General features: G+C 41.6%; 1 protein-coding gene across 9 annotated transcripts in view; it reads left to right on the forward strand.

Annotated features, from left to right (window-relative positions):
• adgrb3 (adhesion G protein-coupled receptor B3) overlaps positions 1–14,803 on the forward strand; it is a 117,036-nt gene that overhangs the window by 66,752 nt on the left and 35,481 nt on the right. For all 9 annotated transcript variants that reach the window (XM_079560070.1, XM_079560068.1, XM_079560071.1 and 6 more), the window contains 4 exons: positions 1,989–2,057; positions 4,866–4,974; positions 11,608–11,754; positions 13,643–13,718. In XM_079560070.1, the coding sequence (XP_079416196.1) occupies positions 1,989–2,057; positions 4,866–4,974; positions 11,608–11,754; positions 13,643–13,718 (401 nt within the window). The remainder of the gene's footprint in view (positions 1–1,988; positions 2,058–4,865; positions 4,975–11,607; positions 11,755–13,642; positions 13,719–14,803) is intronic.

Below are 14,803 nucleotides of genomic sequence, written 5' to 3' on the forward strand. Positions count from 1 at the left end.
TCTTGATCCTCTTTGTGTCAATAGGATGATGGAGATTATGTGGCCAAAGCCCCACCTCCGTCTCCAATACTGCAATTTATGGGCTTTCCACATATCCCTTTAGTGTCTTTGATTCTTTGTGTCGCCATTTGCCCTTCTGCAGTTATGATACGCTCTGAGTGAGTTTGTCTGGGCATGTGTTTCGATCATGCTGTTTTTAGAGTGAAATAAACTGAAATGGGGTTTTATGGCAGTGCTATAAAATTAGAACAATATGAGGCTAGACTATCAGCCAGTGTCTACATGGCAAAACAGCTTGACTAGTAAAAGAGCCATGGCAGAGTGTGCTAGCTTCACAATAGGAATAAAAATAAAATTGAGTTTCTGTGGCATGGAATTAGGAAAGTTGATTTGTATGGCGTTAGAGGGTTTTCGCTATCAATGATGTCATTAAAAAAAAAAGAAAACACATTGGTTATGTCTATATTGCTAGGACTAGCAATCTGGCTTCAAACAAGACTTTTAAACAAATACTGACTAAAGCAAGGTTAAAGGGGCACCAAATTAGAAAGCCTATACTAAAACTGCATACTTTTAGTTACCATGTGCTTTTAGTTAAGGCTGCAAAAAATGTGTAACTCTCATTCAGAGTCTTCACGTATATGGACAATTGTGCTATTATTATGGCAGTTATTAATTATTATTAGATTATTAATCTCAGTGGGACTTTCCTGGTTAAATAAAGGTAAAAAAAAAATACATCTATACTTCAGTCTTAGCCCAAACCTCCACTGAAATTGGACATGCCACTTGCAAGGGCTGAGGCAGTTTTACTCATAGTATATCACAAAACTATTAGAGATATAATAAAATAAAATATAATAAAGCCAAGTTCCCCTCCCTGGGCCACAGTCTTTCCTGATAAGTGTTGCTCTATGCTGGGCTATTTTTTAAGGAAATCTCAAGGACATACTCAGCCTCTCCTCCCCTTGGGCTGACGAGCAATTTTACCGTCTATGAGTTGTTGTATATACGTGGAGTAAATTGGCACACAACTTGCTCCTCAGCTAAAGACGTACATAATTAAGCAGCCACAACATCTACCTCAGTTAATTATGGGCTGTCATTGTGCAGTGGTATTTGGACCACAAACTGTAAAGGCGGCGCTTTCATTGCAGCCCGATATGTATAGTGTGCACATTCATACATATCCCCGTAGGAAGGGGGGTGTGAGATATTTAAAATAAAACAGCATGGAACCGTGCAGCCATTTTGTCGCTATAGGAAATCAGAGATATGAGCGTGGCATCATCCTGTCTGGGGTTATTATGAGCTCGATATGGTGTGTGTGGGCAGACAGGAGAGCAGAGCTGAGCCAGCCCACCCCCTCCGTGTGCCTCTGCGCTAATGCAGTGTTAAAGTGGGCACATTACCACCAGAGGGAGCATAAGCATTCAAGTAGAAAACAAGATAGCCTGTGTCAAGAGAGAGAGCCACTGCTTTAGGCACACAGTGGACCAGACAAAATAACAAGGCTAAAGATCAGACAGGGGTCCTATTACCACTCGAGGCATGCACCCCACGAGCAGCCCCAGTTTCACATCCGCCGAAGACAATCCACGCGGCTGCTCAAACATTCCCTTTCATCTCGCCTCTGATTGCAGTTGAGCGTTTCTCTTAAAGCACCAAGTGTAGGCTGTGCGCTGCGGGGGGTGTGAGGTGTGTTTTTGCCAGCCCTGATCCTAAGCCTTTCTCCTGATCGGCGTCATCATGGCTTCACTGGCAAATTTCCTGGTTGTGCGATGCACCGCAGGGATTGTCATTATTCTCTTATAGAAATGTGTGATTCCCTGCAGTCACAGCATTATCTATAACAGCCCTTAAGTACACAGTGTTTATCTGCCGTAATTCAAACGCATCTTGCTGCAGTGGCGGTAATCCGTGTGTGTGAATGTGTGTGTGTGTGTGGGAGGGAGGGAATGATACAGTTTTGTTCTTTGTCACCACAGAACTTCTTTCAAATAATCAGCAACCTTTTGGAGGAGGAGAACAAGGACAAATGGGAAGATGCACAAAAGGTAAGTGTGTTCATGTGGGCTCAGTAAATAATTTAAGGTGCATGCACAGTCTTATCTTGTCATAACCTGCAACAGCTCCACAGTGGCAAAGACTGAGGTAAATAGTGTGTAATGAGGTGATGGGATGTGTGTCACACTCCCCTGAACTGTTGGAAGCGGTCATTATGCTGCTGCGACATCTGGCCTCATTTGGACTGGCACTTCTCCAGACCGCCACTTGGGGGCAGCAGCACAGTCACAAACAGACATTAACGCTGCGAGGCCTATTCCTCAGGCACACACACACACACACAGCTTTCATGTCATGATACAAATCAATGCTGGCAGTATTAATAAAAATGATGTATGTCAAAAACAAACAGGCCTTGCATTGTTGTGATAATAGAAGAAGCCTATGCATTTTATGTTACACCCTAATTGGACAGGGAGTCATTCGCAAAACAAGATGCAGGGCAAATGTTGTGGCAGCTTTGCAGTAATGTACACTGCAACAGATTTCTGACAGGCTGTTTATCCATCGAGATCGGCTCCTGGCTACGTCCTCTGTTGGACACATCTCTCAGCTCAAGAGGTGGCAACTCTTGTTTTCCAAACTGCCACTGGTGTCTGCTCTCCCTGAACCCTGAATCACACACAGCCGGCTCTGACAGGGAGAGCATCTGTGATGACTGAGCGTGCGGAGGGCAGCTGCTCTCTTGTCACCTTCGCTGCTAAATTGACTTAAATTAGGCCTCACCTGTTTCGACGGAGTACTGAGGGGATGTCCTTAAATCTGCCAGATTCCACACGTTTTGTCCCTGCATCTCAGGGTAAAGCTGGTGGGATGTAGAGCAGTTCAAAGTGCGCCGACTGTGCCAGTCTTGGCTGTCTCTGCAGGCAGTAATTAGGTGTTTACTCACTGCAGCTTTAGCTTGGCAGGTCCAAACGGAGAGTGTCGCTCAACAGAGCTCTCCAGTAAGCACTTTTGTCTTCAGGAAGGCATCAGAGCGAGGCAGACACATCACAGAAGAGTATAGGAGACGAAAAAAGCCCAGTGTGACTGAACACCAAGAGGAGCCATGTGACAGGGTTAATTATTTCTGCCATTTTTAATTTGCCCGGCTCCCGTTTGTGGACACTGGCTCAGGCCTGTCGCCTGATTTGGACAGATGATGCCTGGACTTTGCCCTAATACATTTCTCTCGCTCGCTCCTTTTTTTTCTTGAATTAATGAATGTCCTGAGCTGAGCCTTCATGGCAGCCCACACACTGTGTGACTGTGTGAACATTTGAAACGCTCACATGAAGGCCTCACTATGAGCTTTTTACTAGCCGCACTCGCAGATCACTATATATTCACCTCCTGTCACTGTTTCCATGGCGAGGAGAGGAAGAGCACCCTTACGCCGAATACACCGCAGCCATTTTCACATCCCGCCGTTGCCATGGAGACGGGTTGAGCGAACAAGCGTGACTGCACTGTGCGTCAGACATGCCGGAAGGGGAGACGTGATGTGCTTTTCTCCCCCACTATGGCTTTCACTCTGCTGTGTCACGGGCTCTCAACTCCAGCTCCTGTGATGGCTCGCTAGGCTAAGTCCCGGCACATGTCAAGGCATGTGCCAAACAGTGTGAAGCTACAGTAGGTGCTGCACAATGGGGGGAAATACCTGCCTCTAGGGCTGTGGAATAGGAGCATTCAGGGACGTGCTAATTGCTAAATGTCACTCAAAGGCATTAGTCATCTGTCTAACCTCATCATTGTAAGGCCACATTCTATTTTATTCCTTGTACAGAATGATATTTTGTTCTACCTTGTAAGATTTAGTTAGAGATTTCTAGAAGTCATCTTGATTGTTTATAGTGTCACTAATCTTTTCTAATCCGTCTCTGATAATTGCACACATGAAATTGATTTGTTGTTTGTTACCAAAGGGCTCATGATTACTTCAATTATTTTTCAGTAATCAATATACTTTGAAACAGCACAGAACTGTACAACATTCAAGGATATGCCAATTTTGAAATACTGCTTCAAGTCCTTTTACCGCCACATGACTTCATCCCAGCACAGACACATTATGTCCCTGCACAACAATGTCAGATGTGATACAACAACATGTTCGATTTCATTAAAGGATAGGCCCATGTTTTATTTCAATACACTGCACACAATCGTACTGTCATTGCAGCGTTATTGGAGTTAAAGGTCAGTTGAATCAAAACCTCTTATTAGATCTGACCCATCACGTTCAAATGAGCAGCAAGGATAATGCTGCGATTTGTTCTGGGTCACTTATTGAATCAGGGGGTCTTTGATTTATTGACTGAGATACGCAGAGGCACGCTGTCCTGAGCGGCGGTGCTATTGTTCAGCCAGCTGCACTGTCCATGGTGCTGAAATCTCACACTGTAGTAGGGTAAAGAGCTTTTGTCGTCACAACCTTTAAGTATTCTGGCTAAACCATAAATGCTTTTTTTCTTCTTTACATACTACAATATTTTCAAAACATAGTGTAGTTAACTTTGAAGAAAACCTTTTAATTTAACGGTACATTTTATTTCTACAATCACACATTGCACGTTAAGAATGGTCAAATTGAAATGTCCCCCTTTTTTCTCCTTTTCGATTCATTTTAGACCTCAGTCCACACACATCACACATCCTTTTGCGTAGTTCTGTCCTGACAGACTCTAGTGTAGTCTCTTTCATCTTTCTTTTACTGTTGCATTTTGGACGGATTTCCGTCAGCCCTCTCGAATCTTGGCCACGATCCTGAAAATCTGAAGTGTCATCATGTCTCCCCCCCCCCTTGCTATGTCCTGTAGATCTACCCGGGTGCAGTGGAGCTCATGCAGGTCATTGAAGAATTCATCCACATAGTCGGACTGGGGATGAAAGATTTCCACAACGCCTATCTAATGACTGGCAACTTGGGTAAGAAGCCTGTCTCCACCACATTTTATCATCTCTTTCTGCACAATGCGCACTCTTACACTCGCGCACTGCTGCTGCTGATTCCCTGCTATCATTAAATTAGGATAAACGTTGTGTGTGGTGGGGTTAAAATTACAGCCTATCAATAAAGTTAATGAGAAGTGAGTGTGTGATCTTCATGCGTATGATGAATGCCAATTTTTAGGGTTCAGCGAGAGGTGGATTCTCTCTGGCTACCATTAACTCAACAATATGCAACACTTAAATACTATGATGAGGAAAAATATGTCTTTTCTTAACCATACTATCTCCTAAATGCTTTGTTAAGATTTTTTTTTCTCCCTTTTTTTCAACTTTACTGTATCTTGTGGGTAGTATTAAAGCTGTACAACTAAGGGCCTTCCTTTGGCAAAGCATTATTCAGCAATTTTAAACTAGAGCCTGTTAAACAGCACTGAGTTTGGGGACATTTTTTGTTGTTGTTGTTACGCACCACTGATTACGGAGTCTCAATTTGGCTTTTGTTGCTTAAAAAGAGTCTCGGGGTGCAGGGGATAGTTTTCGCCCTTAATGCTCCTGTTAGCTTTTTCAGCTTTTGTCACACACACACACACACACACACAGACGCATTTCTTGCTGGCTCCAGGCTGGTCTCTGCGGTATTGCATTTCCTACTCAGCCATAAATGCTATCTTACCGGGGATGGAATAATAGAAGTGTGCCTTTGACTTATTCATGCGTGCGAATATGAGCATGTAAAGCCGCGCAGCCTCGCAATTCCTCTGGAGAAGTGAGGTCCATTTCTCGCATTCCTCATAACGTCCTGACATTTGACCCATTTAGAGCCGGTCCAACGCCCAATGTATGTGTGTGCGTTGGAGAGATAAATCGGCCCTACAGTGCAAATACAATAGATATCGGAATGCTATTATAAGACACTGCGCGAGTTATAATTAAGTAACGGATGTTGGGAAATAAGCTTTGAATGCCTCTCATGAGCTGAGCATTAATGGCTTCCTGCATCGACGTGAGAGTATTTCAGTAACGCGCTCCCATTTGAAACCATACTGATTCCAATTTGGCTTAATGGAAGCCATCCAATCTCATTGCCACCGCCTCCTCCTCTTTATTCTCCAAAAAGCATTAACACATGACCCGTGCTTTACACACAATAAGAAAGCCATTTCAGCTCCAAATTGACAGCTAAGCCTTTTACTCAGAATAAGCCATGCATACTGCTGTTAAGCTTAGCCAGGAAACATTTTGGGCTTGTTGTGTGGGCCTGGTAACCATTTGGATCTAATTTGCAATTGAATTGAGATCCCCCCCCATTACTTTTACACATACATGCTTTAGTTCATCTTACTTTATTTAATTCACGTTGTAGGTTGTGGGTGGCAACTAAAAGCTTTAGGTGGAGTTTGCATGTTCCCCCCGTTTCTGTAAAGGGTTCCTCCGGGTGATTCGGTTTCCACTACCACAGAAAAAAAGCAAATTTCCTCTGGGACCAGGACTCCCCTGAAGATTCTGAAGCTCTTTGGGTCTTTCCTGGGAAGATAAAGGTCATGTTACAATGATACGTTCTGATCAAAGCACAAGTTTAAACACTTATTTGTAGAGCACAATTCATACACAGGGCAAGTCAAAGTGCTTTACAAGAAGGCAGATCAATCCATAAAACATCAATATGAAAATTAACTTTCAGTTGTTTTATGCACATGTAAAAATAACAGTTTTCATTCTGGATTTGAACATCACAGCCTCATCAAGACTGTTCCAGATTTTAGCTGCTAATCCATTTTCTGTCTGCACAGATTTTGTTGAGAAACACAAAAGCAGCCTTATTTTAATCGCATGTGATTTAAAAACGTATTGTTAATTGATAGTCTTTTTTACAGGATCTGGGTCTCTCTTCTTCCTGCTCTCAGCACTCGCAGCACTGCGGCCATTTTGATTAAAGTGGAATGGAAAGTTTTGTGAGAGACAAAGGTAGTGGCCAAGAGAAGAGCATCTGGCTCAGTAAGATATTGCAGCATCATTTCGTCACTAATTTATGGCAGCCTCCTGACACTTAGATAAATACTGGCTGTCACCGCTGCAGCGTCCTGTGTCCTACTACTTTTAGTCAAATAACCTTGATTACAAAGTGCTCAGGGCTTGTTCTGTTTCCTCACAGGCAAACACTTAGAAGGACAATACCAGGACATAGTGCAAGAAATTAAGACATTCTTAACAAGCTGCAATACTTACCATTTGAACCACATCCCTCAAGCCCCAATTTCTAGTTAATCATTTTTCAAAGCTGTAATTGTAAGCTTAAAGGGGACTTGGCCTGCGACTGGTCTGCAGCCCATCTCCGTAGGAAAATGAAGTCATGGATCCAAACCAAATGTTTTTCATTTATGTATTATTGTCCTATTGTGTTTCCAAAAATAAATACCAAATTGGATCACAACGAATAAATAAAGTAATAAAGTAATTCAAGAAAATGCAGAATGCCACCACACAGAAACAATGTGATTGTGGGAAATTGTTGCCATATAATGCATTAAAACTCCCTTTTCTGTGCATGCCGTTTCCCGCTCCATAGTTCACATTTGGGAATTAAAACTCTTCTCACATCAGTGCAATACATCAGACTTTTGGTGTTACAGTCCAGACTCTCAATGTACTTTACAACCGCGGAGATGCCTCAACGTTAATTGTGATTGAAAACACTTATACAAGTATATGACGGCTACAGTGGCTCTCTAATTTACACAAAGATGTGTACATTGTTTGCTCAATTTGCCTAATGTCGACTCTTCTGGGAGGCAAATTGAGTAATGTCATCATTTCCCAGCCATAAGGAGTAAACTTAAACACAACACTGAGCTAAATTAAGACTTTTATTGTTCTTTCTAAGCCCCATTGGCTCAGAGAATCACCCACAATTCTGAGCGACAGTTTGCTGTGCTCCCTGTTGTGTTTCCCAGTCTGCCCTTTGACTAAAAACCCACAAATGTAATATATTTATACCTCTACTCCTCTGAACATCTGCTCCTCAGAAAAGTGTTTTTTTCCCCCCCTCCTCAAATGTCAGGACTCGTGCGGCATCGTAATTTCATTCCCAGCCCACAGTCAAACTCCACTGCGACGCATTCCACTCCATCATCTCACTAAGATCCAAATTGTATTATTCTCCAAAAGAACAGGGGAACAATAGGGCTTTGGCATCATTGCTGGTATTAGCGGGAGATTCCCTTCGCTCAAAAGACAAGCCACTGCTGCCTGACTAGGACTAGGCATGTAATAGCACCGTGTTTCTCCAACTGCGGCTGAAAACATGCACATTAAGCAATTTGTTAAGTTACTGACCATGAATCTGGCCCAAGACATGGTAAAACCTACGGTACATACTATAACGTGTTTACTTTGCATGGCAGAACAACTTTAATCCTGTGCATTTGTAGAAATGGAATGATAGGGGAATACGGGGCTATTTGTCACTTTTTTTTTTCTAGAGTTTGCTGCTGACAGAATATCCCACAAGAGTCAGACCTGCATTAAATGAAAGCTTGAACCCTTGACTTGAAGTAGACGTTGCTTTCTTTGTTCTATCATATATAATATGCAATAATAATAATAATAATGTGTGACCATGTGCGGGGCAAGTTGTCACAGGGCGTGGGGTTGGTTATCACTATTCTTTTGAATGGAGTTGTTTCGGTTAACTTGAAATTTAATAAACCTTTGTACCTTTTTTGCTTTTTGAGATAAAAGGACAAAATACGTTTTAAAACAGTTGCAATGCAATGCCAGATGTGTTCATGACACTCATTTGAACAAACTGTTTGAACACATTTGTTAAATTATTTAAGAGGTGTACAAATTGACCCAAACATAAAAGCTGATGTTAAAGTAAAGTGATCAGAAAAACATAATAGACACAAAAGAAAAAAATGTCCGACCATGTTATACCCCATGTGACAAATAACCCCAAGTGTTCACTTTATGAACAATGTAAGCTAGCTAACAAACGGCTGTAGCATGCTAGCTCTAAAACAGCTCAAATCGAAGCTAACATCTGTGTCTTTCAGATCAGTGTCTTTTGTTTAAGGCACTAACAAAAGGAAAGCTCTCATTACAGAAATAACCCAAACAGTAAAGTTTGGGAAAAGGCATAAAAACAATTCAAATGTGTCCTGTCCTCATGTCTTCAGTCCAAATGAGAAAGTTATTATTGGAAGACAAGAGGGATACCAATACACATATTATATATCAGTACCAGTGTACGGTGCCCTCCTGTGTGGCTATAAAAAGCAATGTGACAAATTACCCCGCGACAAATAGCCCCAGTCTCCCCTACTACTACTTTTAACTTTACGTATTTACGTATATATTTAAAGACCCTATATATGAGTGCTTGATTACAAACAATGAAAGAGGAAGAATTAATATGTTAATTGTTAATATATCGAAACTTTTCAAACATATTTAAAATATCCCTCTTCTTCACAGGGACCAGTTTATAGGCACATTTCACAAATTGCAGGGTCATTTTGCAGGGTCACTGTCACATAAATGCTTGATAAGTAGCCTGAGTTCATGAAATTGATGCAAATGCTTTGTATTTAGATGGGCAGTGTTTTTCACACACATATCAGAGTTTACAATATATTAAACGTGAATAAAACAACATTTGTTATACTGCTAGAGTGCCCTAAAGTAGTGGTATACTCTGTTAAATACTTTTACACCTACCCCAGCAATACACTTACTGTATATCACTTTTTTATTCCTTTATTTTAATCCTTGTTTTAGTATTTAGTATTGGCCTTGCATTGTCTATGTTTAAAGAAGTTTTGTTTCCTCTCCAGGCTGTCTCTTTATCCTATTTTTTTTTATTATGGCTGAGGCAATACATTTTGAGCTGCAACCAGACGCTCAAAAAACCACTCTGATAGCACATAGAGGACTATAGTATTTCTTTCTTCTGTCCCTTGTAATGTCGTGGTCTTTTCCATTTCCTGTCAGTGCCTCTCAGACCGGTCTTTTCCACAGCTCCAAAGTGGAGTGCGGAGAGGAGCAGTGATTAAGGAGATTACCTGTCCTCTCTTTGGCACATGTCAGTTGTCGCTGTGATGCCCTTTTTTATGGCACTGTGTAATGAATGCATTAAGAGCTGGAGGGATTTCGCTGACATCTCTCAAAACCCAGACTATAGTACTCCACTCAAACATCCAAGTGCAGCTCCAGTGAGTGGCAGTGCTGTCAGAGCAGGGAGCAAATCAGCAACTACGAGGAGGGAAGAGGCCACAGGGCACATCACTGCTGCTGCTGAACTTTTGATCAAACTACTCAACATTGTGTTTACAGTCATTCTTCAGGGGCATTGTCCAGGTGCACTTAAGATGGACGGACTCAGATTGTGTTTTATACTTTTTTAAGACAAAGTGCTTAGGAATGTCATAAAATGTATATAATTGAAAATGTGCACTGTTTCTGTTGCTGTTTCTGTAATATATTCATAATGCCCTACAGCACTTTATTTTTGTGTTAGTTTTTGAATTATTTATGGAGTCTTTAACCTCTCAACCCCCGCCTTAACCGAGTACATTTCCTCCAAATCAGCGTTACCCAAATCCATAAGGTCACAGCCTATAGGCTTCATTCGAAAGCTAAGACGAACAAAACTCATCTAAACTGATCTTTTTCTTCACGTTGTCATCACTTTTTTGACATTTATTTTTTTGCTGGGTTTTCAAAACATTTTTGATACATTTTCATTGCTTTCTGTCAGTTTTTTGTTGCTCTTTTGTGGCTTTTTTGTCACGTTTTTGTCACTTAAAGAGACTAGATGCAAGTTGGTCATTTTATGCTCACTACTGCCACCTCAGGTCTTATGCGCAACTGCAGCTTCTATATTAATAAGTTTGTGCATGATGGCACTTCGGACTCGAAGTAACAACTTTTTGTGTGACAGTGCAGGATTTTAGAGGCAGTTGTGGTGAACAGGACACAACTCATTTTTGCAGCAGTTGTGGTGAACAGGTCTTCTACACATTAGGACATGGCAGGAACATGTAGGGGGATGAAAATACTACATTTTTAAACTCTGTATAGTCCCTTTAAGTATCACTTTTTTGTCACGTTTTGTTGCGTTTTCATCACACATTTAAGTCACTTTTTCATCGCTTTTTCCTCAAGTTTTAGTCGCCCTTTTGTTGCATTTTCATCCTTTCTTTTCGTCTTATTTGTGTTGATATTTTGACACTTTTTATCAAGAAACTTTTACATTTGGGTAAAGCCAAACTGGAGGAAAATGTGCTCGGTTCAGGTGGGGGCTAAGAGGTTAAATACTTAATATCAAGTAGCAGCCGCACAAGCATTTGATAAGCAATATGTTTTACCTTACAATGCAGTTATTCCAGTTCATCTTCTATTCATGTTGGCCGTCTGTGCCCCGCATTAGCACAGCCCATATCCTCAACCAGTTATATGCATAATTGATCAGATTTTATTCGCCTCCTCACACAAATCGCTTACTCATAATTCTCCCCCCTCTGTGAATCCTCCAACCTGCGGCGCTAAAGTCTGAGGCCTATTGATCATCAGTATTTCTTCACGGCTCCGTTTGTTCCTATCCCGCAGTGGCCAGCATCCAGAGACTGCCGGCCGTATCGGTGATGACTGACATCAACTTCCCCATGAAGGGTCGTAAAGGCATGGTCGACTGGGCCAGGAACTCCGAAGATAAAGTGGTCATCCCCAAGGGCCTCTTTGTTTCACAGTCAGCAGGTTTGTCAGCGCGCATATCTCACCGTGCTGTATAACACTGGAGGAAACACATCCCTCTTCTGCTCTCAAAACACCACCACAATATGATGTACTGGACTCTGCGACTTTCCTATTTCTGGGCTAATATATCTTAAGGCTGAAATGAGCTATTGAAGTATTAAAATGTAGAGTGTAGCCGGTATGCATCAATGAGGAAGAAATTGTGGAAAAGTCAATATATTTTACAGCAATTCAATGTATCTAGCCTCGAGGGGGCACACGCCGGAATATTTATTGTCCAAGTCCCAAGTAAAAAGAAAGAGTTCATAGTTACTAGTTCATATTAATCCAATTAAGCGATAATAGATACATACATACATACATAAAGTGACACAACCTCTTAAACTGAGCCATCTAACTTATGTTTTAAAATACTTTTTGAATGCAGGCAATAAAACAACAACAAAAGAATAAATAAATAAACGCTTTGCATAATCTTCAAAATGATGAGCACAATGTGTATATAAAAAGCCCCATTCTCCTCTAGCAATGGTGTGCTGAGAGTAAATGAAGCCTCAGAATGCCTTAGCCTTTTCCTAGATTCCCCTGACTCAGCGCCTTTCAGCAGTCTCCTGTGTGCCCGCGACCACACAGGCCGACAATCTGGCTAATTGGTGTAATCAGTCTTTTGTGGGATATGCCTCAGAAAAAAAAAAAAACGGGATTGATTTTAAATCTATGGCACGCGCCTCAACACAGACACCAAGAGGCTGACTCTAATGAAGAGTGAAGTCTGCAGAGGGAATAGGCTTGTCTGTGTTTTACATCGTTCCAGTTGCACGTAATGTGTAACAGCTATATTATATTTATATCTATCTATCTATGTATGTATCTATGTATCTATGTATGTATCTATGTATCTATGTATCTATGTTCTATGTGTCTGTCTGTCTGTCTGTCTGTCTGTCTGTCTGTCTGTCTGTCTGTCTGTCTGTCTGTCTGTCTGTCTGTCTGTCTGTCTGTCTGTCTGTCTGTCTGTCTGTCTGTCTGTCTGTCTGTCTGTCTGTCTGTCTGTCTTTGTGATAGTTGGGATAATAGCCCGAGCATTTATGAGCAATAGCAACACTATAATTATTATTATTATTATTATTGTGGCCATACCGCCTTTGCGATGCCCAATCCCGTCAGACCTTGGAAGCTAAGCAGGGAAGGGCCTGGTCGGTGCTTGGATGGGAGACCGTTTAGTAACACCAGGAAGCCTAGCGAATGTAGTGAGTGAGTGAGTGGTTGGTGGTGGTCGGAGGGGCTGATGGCGCAGACTGGTTGCCTCGCTTCTGTCAGTCTACCCCAGGGCAGCTGTGGCTACAATAGTAGCTTACCACCACCAAGTATGGAATGAATGAATAATGCAATGTAAAGCATCTTTGAGTGTCCAGAAAAGCGCTATATAAAACCGAAGCAGCATTATTATTATTATTATTAGTAGTAGTAGTAGTAGTAGTAGTAGTAGTAGTAGTAGTAGTAGTAGTAGTAGTAGTAGTAGTAGTAGTAGTAGTAGTAGTAGTAGTAGTATTATTATACAAAGTGGTATTAGCAATAGAAATAGAAGAACTGTATTTGTAGTTTGCAGGTACATAATGTAACAAGACATAACTCTAACCCTAACCTTAAGCCCTAACCCAGGTCTTGTGTCCTTTTACACAACAAAGTACTAATATAAGTTATTCCACTGTGTATCTAACCCATAGGTACAAGTTATTACACAGTTGTACTAAATTTAGTTACCGTAGCTACAATGTATCAAGGTGCTGTGAAATAAAGTGATACCATAATATTGTACTTGAATTATATAGTACGTCTGCTACTGGACTTTTTTGAACATACTCTGTTCTTGTTCTTTTCCTGGCAGATATGGAAGGATCCCCTGTCTTCATTTTGGGAACAGTCCTGTACAAGACGCTTGGACTAATGTTACCGTCACCACAGTAAGTGCAGCATATCTCTGCTGGCTAGGAGAAAACCTGAGACAGATTTGATCCTTGGGAGACGCAGATGTTTGCGTATTATTCACTGCAGTCTCCAAAACAGGCCGTCTCTGACATTTGCAACATGTGATTTCAGGCCAAATTCAGAATCCGATATGCGCAGTCAAAGGCGGATGGTACCTTTTAGTCTGTTGCCTGTCGCCTTTTCAGTGGACGTACTCCTTGCAGCGTGAAGAATGGGCTTAATTAAAGTTGACATGATTGCGAGGATGAAGCGGTGGGATGAGTCACACAAACACCTGGTGTCACAGCCTTGTCCACATGTCCCTGGCACCCCTTGCCCCAAGGACAGAGCGGTCAGCCCAGGACCATCCCTGACCAGCTGTCCTCCCCGTGCACATGTGGCCAGTGGTGCAGAATGGACATTACTTAGAGTCTGAGGTAGAACATAGCCACAAAGACTCTTGAGCAAATGCGATTTTGTTCAGAAAAGGGCAAGGAGTAGGCAATGCGTTATGACGTGTCAATAGTGTAATCTCAATGATAACACAATATGCGTTTTATCCACAAATGTAACGTGTACTTTACTTCAGTGTGATTTAGCACTGGTCCTTCCTGCAGTCTGGATATGATTCATTGTCCAGGTAGAGCGATGAAAGAATGTGTTTATTTACTTAAAATCTTAAAGGGACTTTACAGAGTTTAAAAATGTTGAAATAATGTATTTTCCTCCCCTTACATGTTCCAGCAATGTCCTAAGAGGTAGAATGAGCCCAGACCTGTTCACCACAACTGCCTCTAAAATCCTGCACTGTCACTCAAAAAGGTTTTACTTCAAGTCCAAAGTGCCGTCATGCACGAGCTTAAAGGGATATTTCAGGATAGGGCCTCATTTTCTAGTTATGTGGAGTGGGTCAGACTGTTTTTAATGCAGGCTAGCTGATACCGTAGAAATGCGCTAGCCTTGCTCAAGCCTAGCGCCACGTAGCTCTTCAAATATAAGAACTGCATGAATTACAAAAATAAAAATATCTCCAGAAATCAGCAACCCTCTGAATAACTAGGAAATGAGGCCCTATATTAAA

Source organism: Gobius niger, assembly GCF_951799975.1.
Source record: "Gobius niger genome assembly, chromosome: 7".
In the NCBI taxonomy this organism is placed as follows: Eukaryota; Metazoa; Chordata; class Actinopteri; order Gobiiformes; family Gobiidae; genus Gobius; species Gobius niger.